At 42.8% G+C, this 24,199-nt stretch overlaps 3 protein-coding genes across 14 annotated transcripts; 1 reads left to right on the top strand and 2 right to left on the bottom strand.

Moving 5' to 3' along the window:
• Positions 1-218: 218 nt before the first annotated feature.
• LOC105564115 (N-acetyl-D-glucosamine kinase) lies at positions 219-6,251 on the bottom strand. Of its 4 annotated transcripts, XM_012016258.1 has the most exons (8): positions 5,921-6,251; positions 5,174-5,424; positions 3,585-3,771; positions 2,227-2,311; positions 1,926-2,024; positions 1,517-1,769; positions 1,026-1,324; positions 219-895 (listed from the first exon to the last, which is right to left on the bottom strand). In XM_012016258.1, exons 2-8 carry the CDS (start codon positions 5,217-5,219, stop codon positions 539-541), a joined length of 1,326 nt encoding a protein of 441 aa, XP_011871648.1. In that variant the 5' UTR covers positions 5,220-5,424; positions 5,921-6,251; the 3' UTR covers positions 219-538. The 4 variants fall into 4 exon arrangements, with proteins under 4 accessions (XP_011871648.1, XP_011871649.1, XP_011871650.1 ...); XM_012016259.1 differs by lacking the exon at positions 5,174-5,424; XM_012016260.1 differs by lacking the exons at positions 5,174-5,424; positions 5,921-6,251 and adding an exon at positions 4,778-5,152.
• A 390-nt stretch (positions 6,252-6,641) lies between these two features.
• On the bottom strand, positions 6,642-9,621 carry LOC105564114 (39S ribosomal protein L21, mitochondrial). The gene is made up of 4 exons (XM_012016256.1): positions 9,348-9,621; positions 8,134-8,259; positions 7,722-8,042; positions 6,642-6,797 (listed from the first exon to the last, which is right to left on the bottom strand). The coding sequence occupies exons 1-4, from the start codon at positions 9,445-9,447 to the stop codon at positions 6,697-6,699; spliced, it is 648 nt and encodes a 215-aa protein (XP_011871646.1). The 5' UTR covers positions 9,448-9,621; the 3' UTR covers positions 6,642-6,696.
• Positions 9,622-10,290: 669 nt separating this feature from the next.
• On the top strand, positions 10,291-22,386 carry LOC105564112 (cholinephosphotransferase 1). 9 transcript variants are annotated; one of them, XM_012016254.1, is made up of 11 exons: positions 10,291-10,549; positions 11,302-11,449; positions 11,536-11,658; positions 11,746-11,849; positions 12,931-13,065; positions 14,278-14,412; positions 15,732-15,863; positions 17,014-17,172; positions 17,249-17,374; positions 17,459-17,597; positions 21,007-22,386. In XM_012016254.1, the coding sequence occupies exons 1-11, from the start codon at positions 10,313-10,315 to the stop codon at positions 21,081-21,083; spliced, it is 1,515 nt and encodes a 504-aa protein (XP_011871644.1). In that variant the 5' UTR covers positions 10,291-10,312; the 3' UTR covers positions 21,084-22,386. The 9 variants fall into 9 exon arrangements, with proteins under 9 accessions (XP_011871644.1, XP_011871637.1, XP_011871645.1 ...); XM_012016247.1 differs by lacking the exon at positions 12,931-13,065; XM_012016255.1 differs by lacking the exon at positions 15,732-15,863.
• Positions 22,387-24,199: the final 1,813 nt, after the last annotated feature.

Here is a 24,199-nt window from a genome sequence, read left to right as displayed (position 1 = left end):
CCCGCGAAAAATATCAAACTGAAGACAGACAAAAGCAAATACAATGCAATTTTAATGATCAGACAGAAAATCCACGATATGAAGCTCCATGCCGTGTCCCAGATGGCTTTCAGTCCCATTAGCCCCATTCTTCTATCATTGTGAAGTTCGGTGCGTATAGAAGAAACAAAATTCATTGCCGACTCGATTGCGCTACCAACAAAAAAAATCGCTACAATACTTTCCATCAATGCGTGCTCAAGATTTTATTATATTGCTTTTGGTTTCATGAAAATTTATATATACACGTTCAATCGATATTTACAATTTGTAGTTTTTACACATGCGAAATCTTGGTATTTTCCGCAGATTTGTATGATATGTATTTAGATAGAGCTACATGTGTGCTTCGTAATCGCCTCCAATCAGGAACTTGGATCTTTCCAATTTGTTAATCATGCGAGATAATCTTCGTCTATTACTTTCGCCACGTGTCGCCAGATAAAGTTTCAACGCCGACTAAAAAAACGCTGCCATGTGTGTTTCGAAACTTTATTTCTTATCGTGTACTTTCCCCGTTTCCGTGAACGTGAGCGCTGCTGCAGCAGTCGGGCGTATGATTTTTTAATTCTACCGAATGTTCCGTCTTCCGCGTCTCCGGATAATTGTCGCGCTTGTAATGGAAAAAGATCTCGACGTTGCTGTCGTACGGCTTGACGAATGGACAGTTGATCTTCTCCGCGGCCAGGTAGCAGGCGCCTAAGGCCGATGACGTTGTCAGATGCATCAGACTTAGCTCATCCACGACATGCGTGTCATGAATCTCGTCCACGAAACCCTTCTTCATGAATTTCCACGATTTCCAAACAGATCCGACGCAGATCACCTTCAAGCCGCCGTGGGCCAGTTTGAGATCCTGAGGGGAAAAGATGCAATTTAAACCAACGCGCTGGCAGGTTGATTTTACCATAAAATTTCTTTTAGTTATGAAATTGCATTTGATATGAATTATATCGTTTTATCTCGTTTGCAGGTGAGACACTGACGTTATGAGCCTTCTTCGAGACGGCGATAATATGCTTCGCCAGCACTTGTCCAGCTTCCTCGAAGAGTTTCAGGCACAGCGGATCGTCTTTCTCGCAGCCGATCGCGATTTCCTTGGTGAAGCCGGCGATAGTGCTTTTATCGAAATTCGCGTACAGATGCGGTAATATACCGTTCCGATCGGTCACGTTGAAGTAACTTCTCATCGCCGGCCAGATGTAGCTTATTGGTTCCGGTGCTTTCACCAAATCGTCGATATCGTCGAATACATATTTACAGGCGCGATGGGCGGTCCAGTAAGCTTGAAGCATCGACAAAAGACGGGACTTAATCGTGTGGCTAATGTCAAGAATTTAAATGCATAAAGCATTCCAGGACTTTGTCGAAACGAGAATCTAGGCCACTACTGTCGAGGGGACGAAATTAAGATTTTTGAATTTAATTTTGAAACTAACTTTCCTTATTGTATTATTTTACAGTAAACAATATGTACCTCCCCCCTCGTCGCCAATCATGTATCCCCATCCCCCGCAACCGTGAGTCTTCCCATCCGGATTAATCAGCAACGCATTGCTACCGGTTCCGGCAATCAACACGATCCCGCCGGATTGCAAGCCGGTCCTGAGGCTACCAAGAGTATCCGAGCCAATCATGTAGTCCTTGGCGGACTGTGGATATTTCCCCAACAAAGTCTCCACGAGCTGACGATTGGTGGATTCCTCCTCGCAACCGCTTAAAGTAAGTCCCTGTTGACGAGAGAAATCGCTGAGTTCTCCTTTTCGAGGTTGATTCCATTTGATTCGAAATTTGCAGGTCTCGCGGAGTAAAGAATATTATCTCAAATTCGTCTCATTAACGTGACGGCATTTAGGTAACGAAGATAGTCTATTTCTTCTACTCACTACGCAATCTAAAGGAACAGTTTCCGGCATCCCTAGCGCCTGTTTACCCTTCTCGATCATCGTGCTGAGTCTGGCAGCCGTCTCGTCTATCCCGATTGACTGGAAGTATATCAGATCTTTATACTCTTTGCCATCATTTTCTCCAGCAAGCTAAACAACGTCTCTGTATTCGAATCGTTTATTTCAAAAGCGCTGCAGACTTGGTTTTAAAATTTGAAAATTGTACGTGTCAATTTTCCCCGCTCTCGACTCGCACAGCGCTTCAAAGATATGCCATTCGCGTAATGCATTTTTTAATCACCCAATGATTGGTGTGTGGTCCTTCAACTTCTGTTAGCTTCGTGCCCTTCCCGTCGAGTATCACGAGCGTGGAGTACGTGCCGCCTCTGAAAATTTAATTAACTGGCCATTAAATTTGTGTCATGAGCGAAGGATTGTACGATTGCGCGAGCTCGTGCATCTGAATTTTTCTTCCCGGGCCACGAATTATTGCCTCTCCGTACGGCGCGACCAATTACGTAATCAGTTATATTTTCTGTTATTTAGTGACTCGATTATTTCCCCAACAAACAAAGATCGATGTATCCACTCAGCGGGAGATATGCATGACCTGTCATAGTTAAGCCCAGCCCGAGGCCCAGCTTAATGAACGCTGATTGCTGTTATCAATGTCTGAAAGATATCCTGTCTCCTTCTCTTTCTATCTCGTAAGAACGGAAATCATTCGATATCCTGAACCGAAGAATTATTACGGATTATGTAACAGCAAAATGATAAAGTAAAATGTCTGCAAAAAAAAAAGCGGGAGAGAAAGAATGACATCAGATACTATTGGTTTTCATTATTACAGCCACTTCCGATTCAGAAATGTTATCGCGCGATGAGATACGGAATGTACTTCGTGCTTTTTAATTCCGATCGATGTACAAATTTGTTCTTTTTTTTTTGCAAACACTTTGCGGACTGCTAATCGCAATGAATCGCGAAGCGTCTATTCGTTTTCGGTTGCAAGGAAAAACAACCCGAAGATTTTTGCAATAATTCGGGCAATAAATTTGCGAATTACAGCACTGACATATTTGCGTTTCTCTTTCCAGCTTCCTCGATGAAGGCAAAAATAGCCGCTTTAAATGTGCGTAAGCACGTCACGATAAGATAAATATTACAATAAGGGAGAGAGCAAACGCTACGAAGAGCATCACGAAGTAAAGGAAATATCTGAGATGCACGCACGAAACATTGACCAGCAGCGATCTTGGGATTAATGAAACGCTTATCGATCATGCCACTTGGATTTCGACAGATAAAATCGCAGACAAAATGAGAGACGTGTAACTCGCAGGATTGTTATCGTCCAGGTTTTCCGGGTTGATTTTTAAGTGGGAAACGAAGCGGGACGGAGTGTACGACGTTATACGTTTCGTAGAATCCAATATCTCGCGTTTCCGATAACTGATTCCTTTTTGTACGTTTCATCGCGCTCGCTAAGCGCTCGTCAAACACCTAATACAACATATATTTGTTATTTTGCTTACATACGACAAATTTCCATCGCTTGGAGAGGCATTCGTTTAAATTTCACTTCGTTACAGGGATGCGGAAGATTTGGCCAATTAAGTTAATTGGTTGCGATTGAGAGAAGAAAAGGGAAAAACTCACCCCTCTACACCGCCGATCCTAATATCCTCGGAGTATTGCGGTTCGACCTGCGTGGACATCGCAGCTTCCTGCGCCTGGTCAGCGGACTTCGTCATCTTCGTCAGCTTCCTGAGATCTCTGCGCAACTGATGCTCATCCACGGCCCTCTTCTCCTGCTTCTTCTTCGCCTTTTTGCCCTTCTTCTTACCTGCCATTTTGCAAAATCCCGCTCAGATTCCTGCGGCGGACCTTTGAAGCTCGACGCGGACGTATTACGAGGATTCGGCGGGATCTGGATGTGACTGGATAGCGCGAGATGACGTGGGACAATGCACAGGGATGAAATTTATTGTTAAGAATAACTGAAAGTGATGAATTAATCGAATAACGAGGAAACGTGACGCTCTAACGATAAGTAGCGCTATTTACTACGGTGCATTCGAATCAATTAAAAATTTGAACGTAGGCAGCTCTCCAAGTTTCTTGCAAAGTTGGAGCGCGATATTAGAAATGGTTATTCCCAGATAGCACACATAGTTCTATGAATATCCTTCTGGAATCAGAATTTCTTTAGGATTTACCAGATGTGTAGTGAAGCCTAGCAAACTTCTGGTTATGAAATATTTTTCATGGTAAATCCTAAAGGAATTCTGATTCGTCCATTTTCTAACAGACGACTGGTTGAATCTATCAGATTTTTTTTCAGTGTACCTTTTTAAATTCCGGACTTTTGTTTGCCGAGAAGAATATTTCAAGGACTTCGTCATTTAACATTTGCTTGATTTACGATACAGATGTACGAAAATTATGCATCTTGAAAAAAGTTACACCAAACGGTCAGGGAAAACTTAATTCCGGCTCCTGGAAAACCTGAAAAAGTCAGGGAATTGTTTTCATTGAGTTCGCTGGACACCCTGGATAAATATATAAGAATGACCCATGGAATATTCCAAATGTTCTTGAAGAATATTCTCCAAATGTTCATAGCAGTGTCTTGTGCTATCTGGGAATTAATACTTGTCAAATCTAGCAAGACAAATCCCTCAATTATAATTTCACATTTACAAAAGCATTATTATCGTTCACTGTCGTCAATGTCATGATCAAAATTAATCGCCAAAGGTTCGATAAAATCTCGTTATTCGAGCGAGATGATGCCCCACACTTCCTGCAGTACATCAGATAAGTCTTTTCTAATTGTGATTGCCGCGTACTTTCGATTTAACAACAAATTTCCGCTGTACGAGAACGAGAGGGACAGAAGCTGAAACGCGACACAGTCTTTAGCACATATGCGTGATCGTCGCGTTAAAACCGTGCGATCTCCCGCTTGAGCAATTGCAGAAGTTCGCCCGCGGGGTGACGTTCACATTGCTACGGCGCGTAGCGTCGGATGACACTTGACACTTTATGCCAAAGGCAGTTTATCTCGACGGCGGCATGGCATTATATATCGGGGCGATAAAGATACGTGCATAGTCATGCGAAAACAGATTGCCGAAATAGCGAAGGCACATTGCGATCCGCCGGCCTCCAGGCGGGAGAGAGGGAACGTGAGCCCCACGCGTCTTCCAACACTTCGAAAGCGACACTTATTGTTGGCCTCTTACGATCTTGGTCCCCGCAGCTGCGGATGGCGTTGATCATGCACAGCATGCTATTGAACGGCGAGTCCAAGCGCGAATTGCAGACCGTGCTGTTAATCGGTGGTGGTTTCTCCTTTTACCTCTCTCTCTCTGTCTTTTTCGCGCGGGAACCGCGACGCCTGCGTTTATGACGAGCGCACTTTGCTTATCCGCGCACACGTATACGCGGCAATTATTTCCGACGTTGATAAACTGACAAGGTAGACACAAGGTCACTACGGTAAAAGAATAAACGTGTAATAATTTGACCGCAGACGAAAGAGTATAGGAATGGAATTCTCAACTGCTCCTTTTACTTTGATGTAATTTTTAAAACGGGCTGTCCACGAGAGGATACTTAGGCGCGAGTTAAGAGAGAGATTTATGAATTAGTTGAAGCAGCGGTCAAGTGGCCGATGCCAAAGTTGGTGAACTGAAGAAGGAGACACAATCGTTACAACAAGAAGTAAAAAAAAACACATTATGCAGAAAACAACTGGTTCGAGAAACTGGTTCTCAATCTCACTTTCATGTAGCGTAACAATTTCACGGTTTCTTTTTAAATTTCGAGCCTACTCCGAGGAGGGGGAGCCGCAAATCTAAAGAGCGGGCGAGAGGCATTTAAAATCCCCGCTCGGGGGGGAAACTCGCGCGTCCTTGAAACCGGTTCGAAATACCTGAACCGCCGAGGGACGCTCCGATTTTCCCGGGGCTCGGCGTGCGCGAACTCACCACGAGAACTCCCGCTCTCCTACGGCGCCAGGAACCGGGGCCGAGTTACAGGCCGGGAGCGAAAGAGAGAGCGCAGTTCAGCGTCCGGCGTGCGTGCCAGCGGTGGGGGGCATCTTTTCGTGTTCTTCCAAAAGTCGAAAACGTGCTCCGCGAGGAGGCCCAGGTCGTCCCGGAACGGAGCGCGCGCGCGCGGTCTCTCCCGGCTGTGCGCGCGTGCGGGCGGCGTGAAACGCAAGCTGCCGATCGGTTTTCCCTGCCGAGGAAACGAAACACGATCGACCGCACCGCGCGACGCTGTCCCCCGTCACTGCCGGCCGCCGCGCGCCGTCGTCTCGTCGCTCCGCTCCGCTCCAATCCACTCGCGGAGCCCACCCCACCGCGTGGCCCACGTGTCACGTTCGCGGGCGCATGTCCTCCGCGGGATGTCATCGTACCCGCCGGTCGGGACCGCGCGATTTCGGATCGACGATCGCGACGGTGGGAAACGACTCGGCGGGAGCGAGGCGATCCACACGGCGGTCCTCCCGGCTGATCGCCTCGATAATTAAATCGCCGGGGGCAATTTCCGTGCGAGGGAATTCAATTTGCGCGCTTCTGAAAATTCGCAGCGTTTCTTATCAAATCCGTATCCACGATACAATCTGTCGGCTCGACCTGAAATAAATCATTTTTGCCTTCTATTCTTGATACCGGTAGCTATCCGGAGATAATACGCGATATATTTAGGCACCACTGCCTTTATTGATACATACATAATATACACGTGTTATTAAGTATTAATACACTCTATCTAATCCCTCCACTTCTTTCTTCTCGTCGATGTTCCCGTTTATATTTATGGAGTTGATCCGCAGCATCGTGTGTTGTATTCTGTAGACTGAAAGAAGTCGAGAGCGCATTGAGTGAAGCGGGGCGGCGAAAGGAGAAATTCGATGATGAGTCTATTAATATGATTTTACCAGGCGATCTATACAGGGCGTTCAAAAACAAGACCTAAATAAACACAGGTCGAAAACTCAACCGTTTCTGAGATATAAACTTTTTTGTATGTTAACATCGTATCATTGACTTACTGGCTTCTATGTCGCATGCTACGTGAGAAGAAGACAATCTGTCTAAATTAATATCTCGATATTTACAGATGTTCCACATGTCCTCCTTCCATTTTCATACACGCTTGGCAGCTTCTTCTTACAGTAGTCGCGAACTCTCTCGAAAACTCCAGGTCTCTGTCGAATTATTTGACAAGCACTAATTCTTCTGAGTCATTTATCGGCAAAGAATACGCTATGCTTTTCAAATATCCCCATAAAAAACGGCCAATGGATTAAAATCAGGGGATCGAGGGAGAACATCGCATGCGACATGTTGCAGCCTGTAATGTTTATACCTCAGAAACGGTTGAGTTTTCGACCTATGTTCATTTAGGGTATTTTTTACTCGGTATGGTGTGTCCTATCTACCATATAAATATTGAATTGTTTTTTTTAGACACCCTGCATAGAGAAATTTTCGAGCAAAGTGTGCGAAATCGTGCAAGACTTTATATGGCGTAAGCTACAATGTTTCGTTGTATCGAAACTTCATGATAAACCAATTAATATAATTTTATCAGGCGATTTATGATCAAGACTTTACACGGCACAGGAATACTCATTTCTTTTCTGTGGGATTTTTGTATCTTTTTCTTATCGCAATGGGTTGATTTGCTTCTTTAGTTCAACTTTGGAATCAGCCACTTGACCAGCTTTGATTAATTGATTAATTCATGTCTACGTATTTCGAATTCTTGGTGTCTTACAGTTAATACGGCGATACTGTTTTCTCGGCCGAAACCTAAAGCGAGTTTTCGTCTGGGACAGAGTCTTCTCTATGACCGTCGCGTCGACCGAGACCAGCTCTCTGTTCAGTATCGGCCTGCCTATGAGAGTGAAGTCTTTACTGCCGACCAGCAGCACCTTCTCCAGCTTCAGCTGATCGCCTATGTTCGGCGGCCAGAACCCCTCGATGATTATGATGTCGTGCACCGTCACCTTGAACTGCTTCCCGCATACTTGCACGATCGCGAACAAGCGGCCCGTACTGTCGGTCGCGATCTGATTGTTGATCTCATTCGTAACGTCTGCGAACGAGATGCGCTGATTAGCTTAGATTCGTCAAGGACGATTGAGCCGCGTTCGTACGCGGGCTGTAAAGTAAGTCACGTTAACAACCAGTGCATATCTTCTCCCTCTCCTCGTCCCACTCCTGCACCTCCGTCTGGTAATCCTGGATTGGCCTCATCCATGGTGGCTTGGCCGTCCGATACCCTGCTACTGACGTCTCCCACAGTCTCAATGCTGAAACAGGTCATTTCTCATTATCTTCCCTGCGCCGCGTAGTCTCGTAGCAAATTCGGCAGCTTGCACTAGCGCGCACTGAGGCTTGTTTACAGTCAATTCTTATATTTAAGGGTCGCCTTAAATACTTTTTGAAGTACTTGGGCCTGTTTGCACCAATGTCGCTTAACTTTAGCTTAATTCACTCTTAGTCTCTTTCTAAGGGACGCAGAAATAGACGAAGAGTGAATTAAGCTACAGTTCAAATTATGTGACGTTGGTGCAACCGAACCTTGACCAGTAAAGTGCTCTTTGGTTGAAGAGAGCAGAGTCGATTGAAGTTGCATTATTGATTGTAAGACACAAGTAAAAGTATCGAGAGTTGTGTGTTAGACAAGACATCAGATTGAACTGACGAGTGACAAATATAAGAGACATGTGTTGGACGAGAGAGATCAAGTTGAACTGATGATCAATAAGACTCTTCATAAATAAATATAAACGTCATCTCTCACTTAAACTTTTCGCCCGGGCAACCGTGCACGCAGTGCGCACCCGTGCAAGCTGCCGAATTCGCTATTAATCGGCTGATAAAATTACATCAATAAGCTTAACATGTAACAATGTAACGAAAACTTGTGTCTCCCTCGCGTTGATAAATTTATCATCAAATTTCAGCGCAGCATGCTGCGACTTTCGACGTCGCTTTCTCACACCGCGTGGAGCCTCGTCGCCGGACGATTTCGCGTGTAAGGTTCCACCAGCTATGTCACCAGGAAAGTACGTTAAACAGGCCCGACGCTTTAACGCGACGAGGCGTCGACATTACGAGACGTCAATCTTCAAAAGTAATTCGTGAAAACGTTGCGCGGCGGAAGGGAGGTTAGGTTCGCGTTTTGTTTCATTTCCCCCCTCTACGGGGACGTCTTCTCGTCCATGTGTTCTTGTCTACACAATTTTCCCGGGTCCTTTGATAAACTGATACACGAGCTGCAGTTTCTCTCCCGGTCCTCCCTCTTTAGGGACGTCCTCCACCGGCTCCACCTTCGCGCCCGGAGAAAGAGGTTAGGTCTCCGCCGCGCAGTTTCCGCGCGGCCGCGACTACATACCGGGATAATACTGCTTGCAAATTGCGGCCGGCGTCGCTCTTCTCAGGCAGCTGCCCGCCGCGCAATTGAGGAGCCTCGCGAAACCGAGCAGAGTCGCCATCGCGACACGCGCGCAGAGCGGCCGAGCGAAACCGCGGGCGGGCGCGACGTCGACGGTGAATCGGGAGCGACTCGCTTCCGGCGGACGACCGTCCCCGAGCGAGCGAGATCGCGATCGATCGGAGCAGGAGCCTGTCCCCAGTTACCCTCTTTTTTTTTTAATGTCTTCTTTTAATGCATTTGCCTCCCGGCGGGAAGCTTCAAAGGCCGCTTACGTAATTCGCCGTCCGACGCCTCCACGTGTCCAAACGACGCGCGACTAAACGCGTCCGCTCGCGCGAACAAAGATGACGAGCGCGTCGCCGGTAAGGGTCGCGATTAATTGGATCGCGGCCGAAATCGCACCGGGGCTCGACCGAAATCGCGCCTCTCGAGCGTCCCGTCGCTCGCGCGAGGAAGCTGCAGCCGCTGCAGGGGCCGTCCGAAAGTTCGCGCGGTTCCGGTCTGCCCCCCCTCCCTGGCTCCCTCTCTGTCGCGCGCGCGCGCGCGCCGGCGCGCGGAGCGGCGACCGAGACCGCGGTCAGTTTCCGGCCGTGGCGACACTGCGCGACAGCGGGACCGCGAGGAGAGCACGCAGAAATGTCGCACGCGTAACGCGACGGTCGCTTGTTATGTTTGACCGTCCCGCCGCGGGTGATCACGGTGATAGTGCGCCGCGCCGTCGTCGTCGTCGTTGTCATTGTCGCGTCTCCTTCCGCGTCGCGGAAACGAGCGCATCCGGGTCCCGCGTGTCCCTCGCTCTCCCCGTCCGTCGCCTCCGCGCCGCCCCGCCGCCGCCCCCGGCGCCCACGGCTCGGTGACACTGACACGGCGTCGTAGCGACGCGCGCCCACCCTCCCCCCCTCCCGGCCCGGCTCGCAGAAGCGATGCAGTTCTACAAGGAGAGGCTGCTGTCGCCCGGGCAGCTGAAGCGGCTCAGCGAGCACAAGTACAGCTGCACGAGCAACAGCCTCCTCGACGGCCTCCTGCAGCCATGGTGGGACTGGCTGGTCAGCAAGGTGCCGCTCTGGCTCGCGCCCAACCTCATCACCGTCCTCGGCCTGATCGTCAACATCGTCACCACCCTGATCCTCGTCTACTACAGCCCGGACGCGAGGGTCGAGGTAGGCCACGGTGCGCCGGAAGCCCCTTCTGACCCGCCTAACCTGTCCCCGCGCCACACGTCGCCTCCCCCCCCCCTCCTCGCCGACGACCGACGGAAAAGTCCGCCCGTGCATCTCCGTGACGCACGCTCTTCTTATCGCGGAGACGAACGAGCCGCCTCCCTCCTAATTACTGTGGCGTGACGCGGAGTTGCTCCGCTGATGTTTACGGTATCTCGCAATAGCTTCGCGCCGCGTAACGTTTTGTTATGCAAATCTGAGGCGAAGCTCGCAAAAAGACCCCTGACGATTGTCTACGCGTCTGCCGTGAGGCTTTTGAAATAATTTTCCAGCCGCCCCCCTGCTACCCTCGCGCGGCTCAAGTCTTCCGACCGGAGCGGGGCAATTCCGTTGCCGGCGGTTGAAACCAGTTCGATTAGTTTGTTGACCAGTTTTGCGCAAATAAACGGCATTGTTGTGTGTGTCGTCGAGGAGTCAATTGTCCGATTGGGAGCGATGGTGTCACCGGCGCGCGCAAGTCGGACGAACATGTGTACGCTGATCAATCAATTGCCGGTGCGGAAAAGCACTTTGCTTTTATGTAACCGCACCGTTGGTGTCGCGAAACCGACGCCGTCGATGCACTCGAGTCCGTCGCCGATCGGTCTTTGGCTTTAGATCAATCGTACGATGCACACAATCCTGTATGATAAACTGAAAATGTTCCAGCCACCGAATCCGCTGACGTAGTACTGTTTCTCTTTTCTTTTCAGCCACCTAGATGGGCATGTTTTGTATGTGCACTTGGTCTGTTTGTGTATCAGAGTTTAGACGCTATCGACGGTAAGCAAGCCAGGAGGACTGGCACGTCCACGCCGTTGGGCGAGTTGTTTGATCATGGATGCGACTCGATATCGACAGGTAAGATAACCGGCCGCGGTTTACGCGTCGCTCACGCCGTACCCTTGGCAAATCGTTTACGCAGTGACGTCTGCTCCTGTTTTCAGTTTTCGTAGCTCTGTCAGCGTGTATAGCCGTACAATTAGGATACTACCCCACGTGGATGTTTTTCCAGTGCTTCTGCGCAATGACGCTTTTCTACTGCGCCCATTGGCAGACCTACGTTTCAGGTACTTGGATCTTTCTCGGGGAAATGAAGATACCGTAGCGCACGTAGTTCCGTTTAATTTCATTTATCTGAGACACCTTTTTAATAGGTTCCTTGAAATTTGGCAAAGTGGATGTAACGGAAGCACAGTTTACGATCATAGCTATTCATCTGATTTCCGCAATTTTCGGCCCGCAAATCTGGATGCTGGAGGTTGTATTATTTTTAACTATGCACTCCGTGTTGTACATGGCAAAAGATATGTTGTGTAGCGGTTCTCGATAGAACGCTATTGTTTTATATTATTTCCGTGACTTTCTGCACGGCTATAATTTGACAAGTGCAACACACCGTATTTTGCTTTGCTCCTTTCAAAGCGTATCACAAAATTATTCTAAAGTGTTAGCACAAGTATGTTGTGTTATTCGTTTAATTAGACCCGCTATTGCTGCTTACACCACACAGGGCGATTCAATTTTTACGCAAATAGCTTACATAGTGACATTTTTGTCAATGATAAGATCAAATAGCTTGATACTCTCTAGTCCGTATTTAAAAAAATGCAACTCCCGGTACAAGCAAAATTATTAAAGTTTTGCTTGTGTTACTATGAGTTTCTTATTTTACGGTAAGTAATTTTAACAGCTTGACACACATACGTTTGCGTATTTTACCTCGCCTATGTTAGTTTTCTTTGACGCAGACTGATCGCATTATGCTCTGAAACTTGATTTTTTTTATAAATTTTTATTTCACAATACTTTTACACACATATGCAAATAAGTATCAAAACGTTACAACATATTGCGCTGTTTAAAAATGAACTGAAAGTTAATTTTACCTTGGAAAAACTTCATCCTGGCGTCCATGACAAATACCGAAATTAAAACAATATCCTTACGTACAACGTTATAGAATTCGCATAAAAAAGATATGAATCTTCCATATCGATAATGTCCTCTCAAAGTCATTTTTTATCTGCCCTAGCATGCAAAGTACGGAAAAATTATTTTACTTCGCCCATATGTAAAGTCCTCAGTGATGCAGACTGATTATCTCATTAAGCTCTGAAACTTGATCTTTTCTTATTTTTTATTTCACGATATTTTTACGCACAAATATATGCAGATACGTATTATTGAAACGTAGCAACTTATTGCGCTGTTCAAAAATTATCCGAGAGATAACTGCACCTTGGAAAAAGAAAAGTTCGCCTAGGCGTCCCATGACAAATACTGAAATTAAGACAATATCCATACGTACAACGGTCATTTACTAAAGATATTTTTTGCAGATACCATTCTTAGATGGTTTTATGCTTAAGTATTTATTAGGAGTAATGACAGTGGTGTGCGCACTGGCAAATTTGTATTCCATATTTTCGGTGATTTTCACCGGAGGAGTGGGCAAGAATGGTTCCACTGTGGCTGTAAGTCTGTCAACTAGAATCTTTTATTGAACATGCAGAAATGGGAGCAGCATGGCATGAGGAGCGGCGCTGAGATTACTTCTTTACTGCAAAATATTTACTGACTTTTAACACGCATTTTTACTTCCGTATTCCCTACTAAATCGTGTCGCCTCCCCCACACCCCCTACACTCTTGTTTTCGACAACCCTACATCCTGCGATTCTCATGACGAATTGTACGTGCCATTGTGCGACTACAATTGTACTTGTTCCATATGTAAATTCGCATTTCTCAAATTTCCAGCAAGTTACTAGTGTTTCAGTATACTGTAAAAACACCGAATTGTAAAAACTTCTTTTCTGATACAAATGGTCTTTTCCAATGTACAAACTAGACATAATTTCATGTGTGTGTCTTTTGATGTTACATCCATGACGAAAAGTCTTGCGGCTGCGTCGATTATAAATACGGTCTTTTGAAACAATTTCGAATCGGAGAATTTCTTTCAAACGGTTTAAGAATTTTAACAATCCAAGTCACGTGTATAAATTTCTATGATACAGTGGCGCTGTTTAATGAGCCAAGATTGTACAGCTAATGCAAGATTATGTAACGAACGTTATATTTGCGCATGATGAGTAATTTGTTTATGGAAGTAAAATATATTTCCGCTACTATTAATTCATTTTTCACAACTCTGTACATAGAAATATCTAACGTAGATCAATATTGGGAAATCTTAATTTTTCCTCTCAATAATTTGTAGCAAAAATGTATCTTACATTCTTTTTCACACGCACACGCACACACATACATTATGCTTCTAAAAAAACAATAAAGCAAGCCTACTTATCTATAGATAAGACACTGTACCTGCGAAACTTGCGCATTAGGTATAACAAATAGAAAAAAAACCGGCTTGACGTTGGAAATTCTGACACGGTGAATCGCAAAGGGCGAGGTAGTCTTTAATATTCGGCTCATCGTACTCAAATCAGCTGCTCCCTCGCGCCTTACAGTCTTGCAGTTTTGTTACAATGAGAAAGGAAGTATGTTCCGTTTTGTACATGAAGTAAATACGACCACAGATAGAACTGAGCCCATCCAGAGCGGTATTGCGACACAGCGGTATCGAGAGATATAATTACAGCAGATTGTACATTCATGTACACGCACACAGGAACAACGAGCAATTCTCATAACGAACGAAGATCTTGTCGCTTTGTTTAGATGCCCGTGTTCGGTGTAGGCACGATGAATAACTACATAGCAATGGCCTTTTATGCAGGCTACGTTCACATGTTCCTTCAATTCTGTAAAGTCTTTGAATCCGGTGGGATTGGAAAAAATGGTTCCACAATTGCAGTAAGTCTCTCAAAGAATAGACGTTCTCCTAGAGCGACGTATTCTCGTATATTTTGCCATTCTGTACGGTAGAAATGTTGTCTGTTTGGTACATTTCTTCAGTATTTTTTTTCCTTGCTTGCTCTCTTCTCTATCGATCTCTTTCTACTGGGGAGGGTACGTCGGGTGCTCGGTTGGATTACTAAACCTCTATGTATGGCCGTCTGCATATTAAACCACCAGAGTGACATATCTCCGGTATCTCGCACAATTACATAAGCGCTTTTTTTTTCTAATATGTAGAATCGCGCTTGATGTAACAAGCTGTCCAGATAATCTCTTTGCTAGAGAAATTTATGCTTCTATTGCTACAAGAATTAAATAATTGTTTGCCTACCCTGGATAAAGAATGATCGATTCTAATTTGAAAAGGAAGACGCGTTAATTTTTATTTATATGCGAGATTGTATGCCGTATTGAATTATGCGAAAAGTTTCATTTACTGTGCAGTTTTTACGTCTCAATTTCAATAAGCAGACGCAAGATACCTGTTTACCTGAGAAGGATATTGTTCGTACTTGAAACTTGCTGTATGCAGTTGTTTTTTTTTTGGTGGAGTATGCCTGCAAGGAAAATGGTGTGTGTTACTTTTATATGTGGAACAAAAAGAGACCAACACATTTGTGTATGACCGAATGCTGCGCACAGTGATAGCTTTACTTTCCTCAAGTCTTTTTTTAGCTCAAACTCGGATTTCGTGTCACACGTTGTTTTTTTTTGCACTTATCTAATTACATGTTCGTGGTATTACAGCAGCAAACTTTTTACTCCGCACCTTTACAATTTTATTCTCTTTTTCTTCCTCCGAAAATGTCTATTTTTTTTTCAATTGCGAAGATTATAAACGACTAACTCGCATAGCAAGATAACAGAAAGGAAGGAGCCTTAAAATTTCCGTGTAGACTTTTTGGATGTAAAATAAAACGCGAAAATCTTGTGTCACAATTACAATGTGATTGCGAACAGTCGAAATTTATAGCAATGATAAAAATTGTTCAACCTTACATGTATAGATCCAGATAATGCAAGAGCATTTTACCATGTAATACGTAACGTTATATATGTCTGTCTTTTTGTGGTAACGTTATGACTTGTGTTTATCTCGGCGTTAAAATGTAATATGAAATTGTTTCAAAAGTAAAAACAGTACGTGTACTTCCTGACTTGTGACTTGACATTATATGATTGAAATGTCAGGGATACGGAGTGTTAGGAAGCCCTTGACACGAGGATAGCCTCTGATGACTAATCAAAAGATCTTTCGTGTCGCTCTTATACAGTTGCCATACACTGGCACAGAGGTGAAGGTGTTTCCGTTATGGGCTGCTGTGGGCATCGCTATTTTACTTGCACAAAGCAGCATATCCGTCATTCTCGCCGGTGGTGTCGGAAAAAATGGCTCCACCGTCGCAGTAAGTCAGCTGAAGAAAAAAAAAACGTAGTGGGACCAATTGTGTAGTGCACAATATTTGTTTGATTACTTTTTTGTTTAGTTTCGTGATTTAGGCCCATGCTTTTTGAACGTCGCGTTCAGGCGTAAAGAGGGTTCGCTTGAGACATTGTCGTTATTGCTGCGAATTAATAATGCGTTTTAATTTCGTCGCTGATGCGTAAAAGATTGTGCGGTCTAATGATAATTAGTGGCAATAATTAAGTAACGGTAGATCTTTCGTTCCTTTAAACGCAACGTTGGGCCTAAATCTAATGGCGTCATATAAAATTATTCATCACTTTTACTGTCTTTTCACTTACGTTAATATTTGTTACATGCCACATACTTCCCCACAGAGGAATCCACGTACATCCCTTCACCTCTCGCCTCCTTTATATTTTGCAGTTATAGAATAGTTCTCTCCAATTTTGTTTCCGATACTCACACGGAGCCGTATTTTTGCACGCACGATTATGAAGTCGTAGAAAAGTAGAAGCGTAAATTAATAGTTTAATAAAAGTACTATGTACCGCTTGCATGTTAGAATGACGATTCCTTCGTACTGATCCCATGATGTTTTGCGTATTATTTTACCTGTGTGTACATTATATAGAATCTAGTATACTGCATGCGTCCGACGACGTTAATATTTTATATTATGATAATTAAAATTACATTCCTTAATAACTTTACCTAGTCACGCTTTTAGTGCACTTGGAATAATTTATCTACTGCATTAAAACTCTTGAATAAAGCAGACTTTAACCCTTTTTTTCTACATACATTAGATTTTGCTTGAAACTTTTATCTTTCTTTTCTCACATTCGCAACGTTTTTCTCGTTGAATGCACATATAATGGTGATATTTATTTTTTATATTATAAATAACTGCATCAATTGTAAAACGCGTCAATTACATCGATTGACAACTATCACATATTTAATTAATATATAAAAGGTTTTAACGTACGTTTTATCAAATATACTACAGATAACGTTTTGTTGGGTTAAGTCTTTGCATTTAGTCTTCTCTTACAAGTATTCTTCTCTTACAAGTACACATCTCCGCACGTAGATTTAATTGTAAGTAACTGCTTCAGAGTCTCTGCATAAGACTAATTTTATTTCAGGGAACGTCCGTTTTATCGCCGATTATACCGTTCAGTTTTGTGGTAGTACCGGCTTTTATAATATATAGAAAAAGCGCTGAACATGTCTACGAAAACCATCCAGCCCTGTACATACTTTCGTTTGGAATGGTGGCGGCCAAAGTTACAAATAGACTAGTGGTACGTGCATCAATTGTACATCCGCGATATCTTTTTATTCGTGATAATGACAATGTTTTATAATGACGCTTTCCAGGTCGCTCACATGACTAAAAATGAGATGCAATACTTGGACAGTTCGCTAATCGGTCCAGCTATGCTGTTCCTCAATCAATATTTCAACTTTTTCATCAAAGAATATTATGTTCTTTGGCTGTGTTTTGTAAGTCGCGTAAACGTTTGATTTCTATTTATGCCATAATCCTCCCACGATCTCGATAAGTGGTAACGAAACACGTATGTTTAGATCTGGGTCACTCTGGATCTCTTCCGGTATTGTGCTCAAGTGTGTCTTGAGATATGCGATCATATGAAGATCAAACTATTCAGGATACCATGCAACCACCACGCAGGCACTATCCAGATCAACGCCGCCGAGAAAAATGGTACTAATAGGTCACAACGTAACAGATTGCATAAGAAACATCATTAGGATCGACTGGTGATAATGAATGCTCTGTATGATTCGTGTATAAAGAATGTAACAAAGTAAAAACTGCTTGTCGAGTTTTGTGTACATAGACATTCGAATAGTACAGCTCATTTGTTATCACGTTTATAATTTATGAACTGTCGTTTCAGGCTAAGAACTTAGAAAGTTGAATAAAAACTTGTGATTAAGGTCTTAGTTGAATTGATTAGCGGTTATTACGAATTTTTAGTCAAACGTACCGTGCATCAAAACAAGAAAGTGCCACCGGATCGTGTAATAGAAACGGTACTTGCTCCATACTTATAAGAAAAAAAAAAGTGATAACTTATAATCCAGAACGTTCGAGAAGAGAGACATGATACATAGACACACACACACGAGTATAAAAGTTTGTATGAGGATGTTATCAATTTGATATCACCTGCATAAAATTTTTTAATGTCGATCTCTGTTTTTGGTATGTCTGATTCGGTACATCTCGTTCATTGCGGGATGTTTGTTATAATGTAACAGAAATTATACATCAAACGTGCAAGATCAAAAATCTCTTCATCGTTCGTTAAAAGTAAGTTTACCAAAAACTAATATTTAGAATTGTTTGTTCTAAATACTAAATTGATGATTTGCCTTTCTTGAAATATTTATGATTATTTTTTGTAATTTAATAAGGTGGTAATATTTTTGAACGAAGATCTGGATCTTTTTAATGTTTTCTTTTCCTAAAAATTTCAATTACTTAATTTGGTATTATTTATAATGGTTGAAATATGGAGAGCATGTACAAAAGAAATTTTGTTTTAAGAGTGATGTTTCTCGAGTATAACAAACTGCGTAAACTTTACTTCGAAATGTATAATTTTCGATTATACGGAATGCGTCGTGAACGTTTTCTATTTCTGCTTTTATGCGTATGTCGTGTATTTGATAATGAAAATCGTTTTTAACGAGGCCATGATATATGAGGAATGTTAGAATAGGGGACGAGAAACAATTCCGGCTTTGCACTAGATACGTTTGTTTACGTCTACGTCAATAGATACGACAATAGATACAATTAAGACGAAAACTTATTAAGAGAACATCTTTACATAAGTGTCACATATATTCTGTGAGAAACGTATTTTAAATATGCTTCTACGTTTTACATGAAACATTACAAGCAAATGGCAGATACATGCTTAAATCTTACTTGTATATTATATTAAACATGTTATTTTAGTTTAATATTCCTTCTTGCTAAAAGTAACGAGTAATTAATAATTTTTATAATAACTGAATTAGATGTAAAATGCAAAACCTTGATGTATCATAGAAAATGTTAATGTTAATAACTTTTCTATTGTATTACATATTTCTGAAGAAATGTTGCTCTAGGGGAATATAAAACGAGAGGAATGTTTTCATATTGACCAGATTAACTGCGATAGCTTTTCTTTAAAATGTGATATATTGGGATTCCTTTCTCATTTCTGTCGTACATTAACAACAATTCCAGAATTGAATGGGAATTGATTACGTTATTGCTGTAAATAGAACAAGTAAAATGATTAATCTGTTTAATTATGTTTCTTGGAAGACAGTGCTGTACATGTAAATGTTACACTGAATGAAATGTAATTTTATTGAACTGTACCATATTTCAAATTTCCTTCAGAACTGTATTATATCTTCTGGATAAATACGTTTATTATAAAGTGCCACTCTTCATTCTAATTCAACCGATCTTGTCAGAGAAGCTTCTTTTAAAAAATTAATTTTCTCACGTCACTCAGTAAATTCAATTTTCGTGCTATTCGTTATCTCGTAATATCTAATAAAACTTGTGTCAGTTGTAAAAGGAGAAAAAAGATTTACCATGCCAGACAAAATGTACCAGCAGCAAGAAAGTTTGTATTGTGTTCCAATGGTGCATTTCATCGTCTTTTCATGGAAAGACAGTTAACTGTAATAAAAGAATTATTTAGGATATTACGCGGACGATAATATGCATGTTTGCGCTTTAGTTTGTCGTTATGCGAAATTCGCTTAAAAATGTAACATGGGAAGGTAATTGATTGTTATTATATATAAGCGGAGAAGGAATCTGTGTTAGGATTAATATGTTTTATATATGACGAAAATGCATCATATTGTACTCATAAACTTGTTATGTATGCCAATATAATATCGCTCGTGTTACGTATATTTTATGCATGTTATTACGAACTGTGAGATTAGCTTTCTGCATGTTCTCCCGATGGTCATCTGCATGTGCTAACTGATCCCTTTATCTCAAGATAAGCCTTAATTTATTTATAGAGAAAAAAGTATTGTAGAATAAAATTGCAACGATTGATACGTTCAAGTAGATTAATCCTCGTTCGACGAGGAAAGATGAAAATATGCTCAAAAATTGACACGTATGTGGATTAAAATCTTTTGCAGACTTAGTTTTAGTCAATGTAAAGTGAGCGATACTAATTGTATGGATAACTAATTGTTATTTTTACAAATATCTTACGGCATAGCTCATAGTATTTGGATCGCATCGATAAAGTTTTACTATTACTATAATACTTAAAAGTATTTTTTAGCACTATAAATATAAATTACCTTCCTCACGTAAGAGTACACGAAGAGTTTCAGTTTTGCAGGATGTCGGAATTATTTTGCATGTTTTTTTGCCTGCTGCTTGGACTTTGTTATACCGTATGTGTCTTTGTTGGAAAAATTCAAATATAAAAAACTCGGAACGCATTATATATTACTGGTAACTGAACGATATAATACATTTTCATTTTTTTTTAAGAGAGCGAACATTGATTAGTAGAGGAGATGAGACATAGAGAGACATAATTAGTCTAGATACAACATTGCTGGAAGCTGTAAATTTTTTAAGAAAGATACCGTTTGGCAAAATAAACGGTTTTACATTTGTCTCGGCACGTATTTTAGATAGGAAACTTGGGTAGGATTCTTCTATGTCCATACATCTTCTTTCCTAATAGAAAGAGTGAAAATATCTCTGAAATCGAGAAACGTAGAAGACGAAAGAATGAATTTTCGTTCTCTCCACTTTTCGGTTTTTCTCTCGTTACTACAAATTATTCGTATAAAAAGAGAGTGTCCAGTAGATCATCTGAATGGAGACATTTCCCGAATTTGTCGCGAGTTGTGAAAAGCGTGGAGAGCGTCGATTTCGCTTCTACCCTCCTCGATTACGTCGTGCGCGAACTCAAAATGTCCCGGCGAAAAGAGAGGGGAATGAAACGGAGGAGAACGAAGGGAAACGCCGGTCGAAGGTGTCACGTAGAGTGCGTTAGAATATATGTGTCGTATGTTTATATTCGTTTGGTGTGCATGATGACGAGTTCTGTTCGCAGTTCACATGACGGTGGAAGAAGAGCCGCTGTTAGACGAGGAGTACCATCACGGATCCGACACGGCCGTCGACCTCTGATATATATTAGGCTCTAAGCCGTTGGTTTCTCGATCGGCCACGCGCGACCACGGCTCGAAACGATCGCGATAACGCGATACAGGATTGCGGAACAAGTGAAGCTCGCGCCGATCTCGCGGGGGACACCCGTTGTTGTCCGACACTGTCCACCCGCGAGGCCGCGCGGCTACGATTGCACGAGGAATGAAACCTGTGGTGTCTCTCACCCCAGCACGACGCATGGTGTACCCTCGCATACGTGCTCGCGCGTAGAGAAGAGATCTACTGTCCCCGCATCTCTCCCTTTTGTACCGCAATATATTTTCTACGTACCGTTTCGATACCACGTATTTATATATAAATTATATTAGATCCTCGACGGAAGCAGTACAAAGAGCGATTAGGGCGACTGTACCGAGCCACCGAGCGAAATCGCTTTTCTTTCCTGTTACGTGCGCGCCTGTCGGATCGGCTACTTAAATGGCATTACTTAAGTGGATGTACATGGAGAACGAGGGGGTGCATTACGGGTGTAATAATTGGCGCGATGTCGCGGCATTCAACGAACTTGATACTTATAGCTTAGATAGTCGTAGTCGAGATCAGCGAGTGCTGTCACGTTAACGTCTCGTCGAGAAGGATCTCGAGGATCCCTCGACGGGGCCGATGAAATGTATTCGGAATACGAAGATTGTTAAAGCATTACTTTGATTAAACGTAGAAGCGATATATTTTGACTTGCTGAATTTTCGAGCGCGATTGTACGCGACGCGGGAGCGACTTTCCCTCTTGCGCGCGACGTCGGCAGAAAGTTGGCGTCTGTTTTACAGTAACAATAATGTAAACAACGAGAGGCAGGCCCGAGAGCCTTGCGGGAGAACGTTAAATATATGTATAAGCTAGCAAGACGAACACTACAGTATTACGAATATGTTACTCGTAGGTTTTTACTCTCTCACGAATCTGTGTTTCAATGAGATCGTTCGCACGCGAACACCTTTCTTTGCTCGCATATATACATGTATGTATACACGGAGAGAATTTTCTCGTAGAATTTATCCTAACAGTTATATAAACGTGGGACCACACGGCATTTCAAGGAATTTTACGAGAGTTTTTTGAAATTCTTCAAAATGCCATGTTGTCCCACGATCACACGATTTACAGGGTAAATTTTTAGAGAAACTTTTCTTCGTGTAGATCGAATCCACCGCACTGATCGTTAGATCCGTTAAGTTTCCACGAGCGCTGGAGACCCACACAGCACCGAAATATTTCAGAAAGCTCTCAAAAAGCTGTCAATGAAATATGAAACCTTTCAAAAAAATATTTCTGACATGTTTCAGATACATGAAATGTCCGCGTAGATGAGATATCATAAATGTTTCTGAAATATTTCTGAAGTGCTTCAGAAATATCTCTTAAATGCTTCGGAAATATTTCTTAAATGCTTCAGAAATATCTCTTAAATGCTTCGGAAATATTTCTTAAATGCTTCAGAAATATTTCTGAATGATTTTTATATTACATTTCAATATTAATTTCCAAGTTATATGTTGGATAGCTTTCAATAATACATGTTTTAGAGATTACGTACGAAATATTTCTCTGAAATGTTTCGTAATATTTCTGAGAAATAGAAACATTTATAGAAATAGAAAAATAGAATCATTTCAGAGAAATATTTCGTAATATTTCTGAAATATTTCAGTGAGAAGGATCATAAATGATTTCGATGAAACATTTCAGAAATATGTCTGAATGATTTCTATCTCACATTTCACTATTAATTTCCAAGTTATATGTTGGATAGCTTTCAATAACATATGTTTTAGAGATTACGTACGAAATATTTCTCTGAAATGTTTTGTAATATTTCTGAAATATTTCAGTGAGAAGGATTATAAATGATTTCGATAAAACGTTTCAGAAATACTTCTGAATGATTTCAATGTTACATTTCAAAATTAATTTTCAAGATATCTTTTGGAAAGCTTTCAATGACATGTGATTTTGATGAAACGTTTCAAAGATATTTCTGAATGATTTCAATTTTACATTTCAATATTAATTTCCAAGTTATCTTTCGGAAAGCTTTCTGAAACTTGTTTTGCTGTGTGGGGATTTAGTTACTTTCCGTCTTGGACGATAATTTGCTAATCTGTCTGAATCTGTGGTGTTCGCGTTGCGTGAGGCAACCGCTGCAGGTCCTAAGACGCTCGTGTCTCAAGGAAATCGCGTAATTTATTGATTATAAAATACATATATGGTATTTAATAAAATTTGTACAAGCGCGACGAGTCTCCTCCTTCAGATTCTCCCAGTTCGTCCGAGGCCCGCGGTTGTTCGAGCTTGAAAGAGAGCGAAGGGGTATCGATGTATCAATTTTTTTTCGACGTTCTTTCTCCCTCGGGAAATTAAGGCCGGTATTCACAGTCGGATCTCGTGTACAAGACCGTCTTAAGTTTATCTTGAGATGCTGCGTGGAACATTTCATTGGCATCTAAGGTGACCTCAAGACGATCTTAAATATAAGATTTGACTGCGAACACCGCCCCGTGGGTCCCGTAACGAAAACGTTTTCCGCCCTCGGCACATTTTTACACTGAGAGGGTGTCACAATTCACCCTCGCGACAGGCTTCCCACGCGTTGGATCAAAACGTGCCTCGACTATATTGAATTAATCGATGGACACGCGTCCGACTCGTTGTCGCGAGTTGTCGGCGCATGAAAGCCGACGGGTCTCGAGACCAGTCGCTCCACATCTCGCCCGCGACCTTCAACCGCGGTGAATTCCCACGCGGGGGATTTCGGGGGATCTCGCAGCCCTCCTTCTCTCCCCCCTGGAAAAGAAAGTCGAAGACGGCACCCTTGTCCTTCGCCCTGCCGCCGCGCTCGACCTAGTCGACGCCCCGCAAGGTTCTGGCCCCGTTCCAACCCTCGTGTCCTCTCTCCGCGCTCCCTCTCCCTTCCCCGCCGTCCGCCACCCTCCTGCGTACTCCCGGACGCTTCAGCTGAATCTGACGGGGCGTTATTGATCCGGCTGGTGATGCCGCGCACGCGAGTACGCCAGCCGGGGCCACGCGACGACGTGCCTCTGGACACGCAGGGCCGAATTAAGGAACTTACTCTTAAG

This window comes from Vollenhovia emeryi, unplaced genomic scaffold (assembly GCF_000949405.1).
Source record: "Vollenhovia emeryi isolate VEMERY1.0 unplaced genomic scaffold, V.emery_V1.0 DF939168.1, whole genome shotgun sequence".
NCBI lineage: Eukaryota > Metazoa > Arthropoda > Insecta > Hymenoptera > Formicidae > Vollenhovia > Vollenhovia emeryi.
The sequence above is the reverse complement of the archived record's forward strand: the minus strand, read 5'-3'. Positions and strand labels throughout refer to the sequence as shown.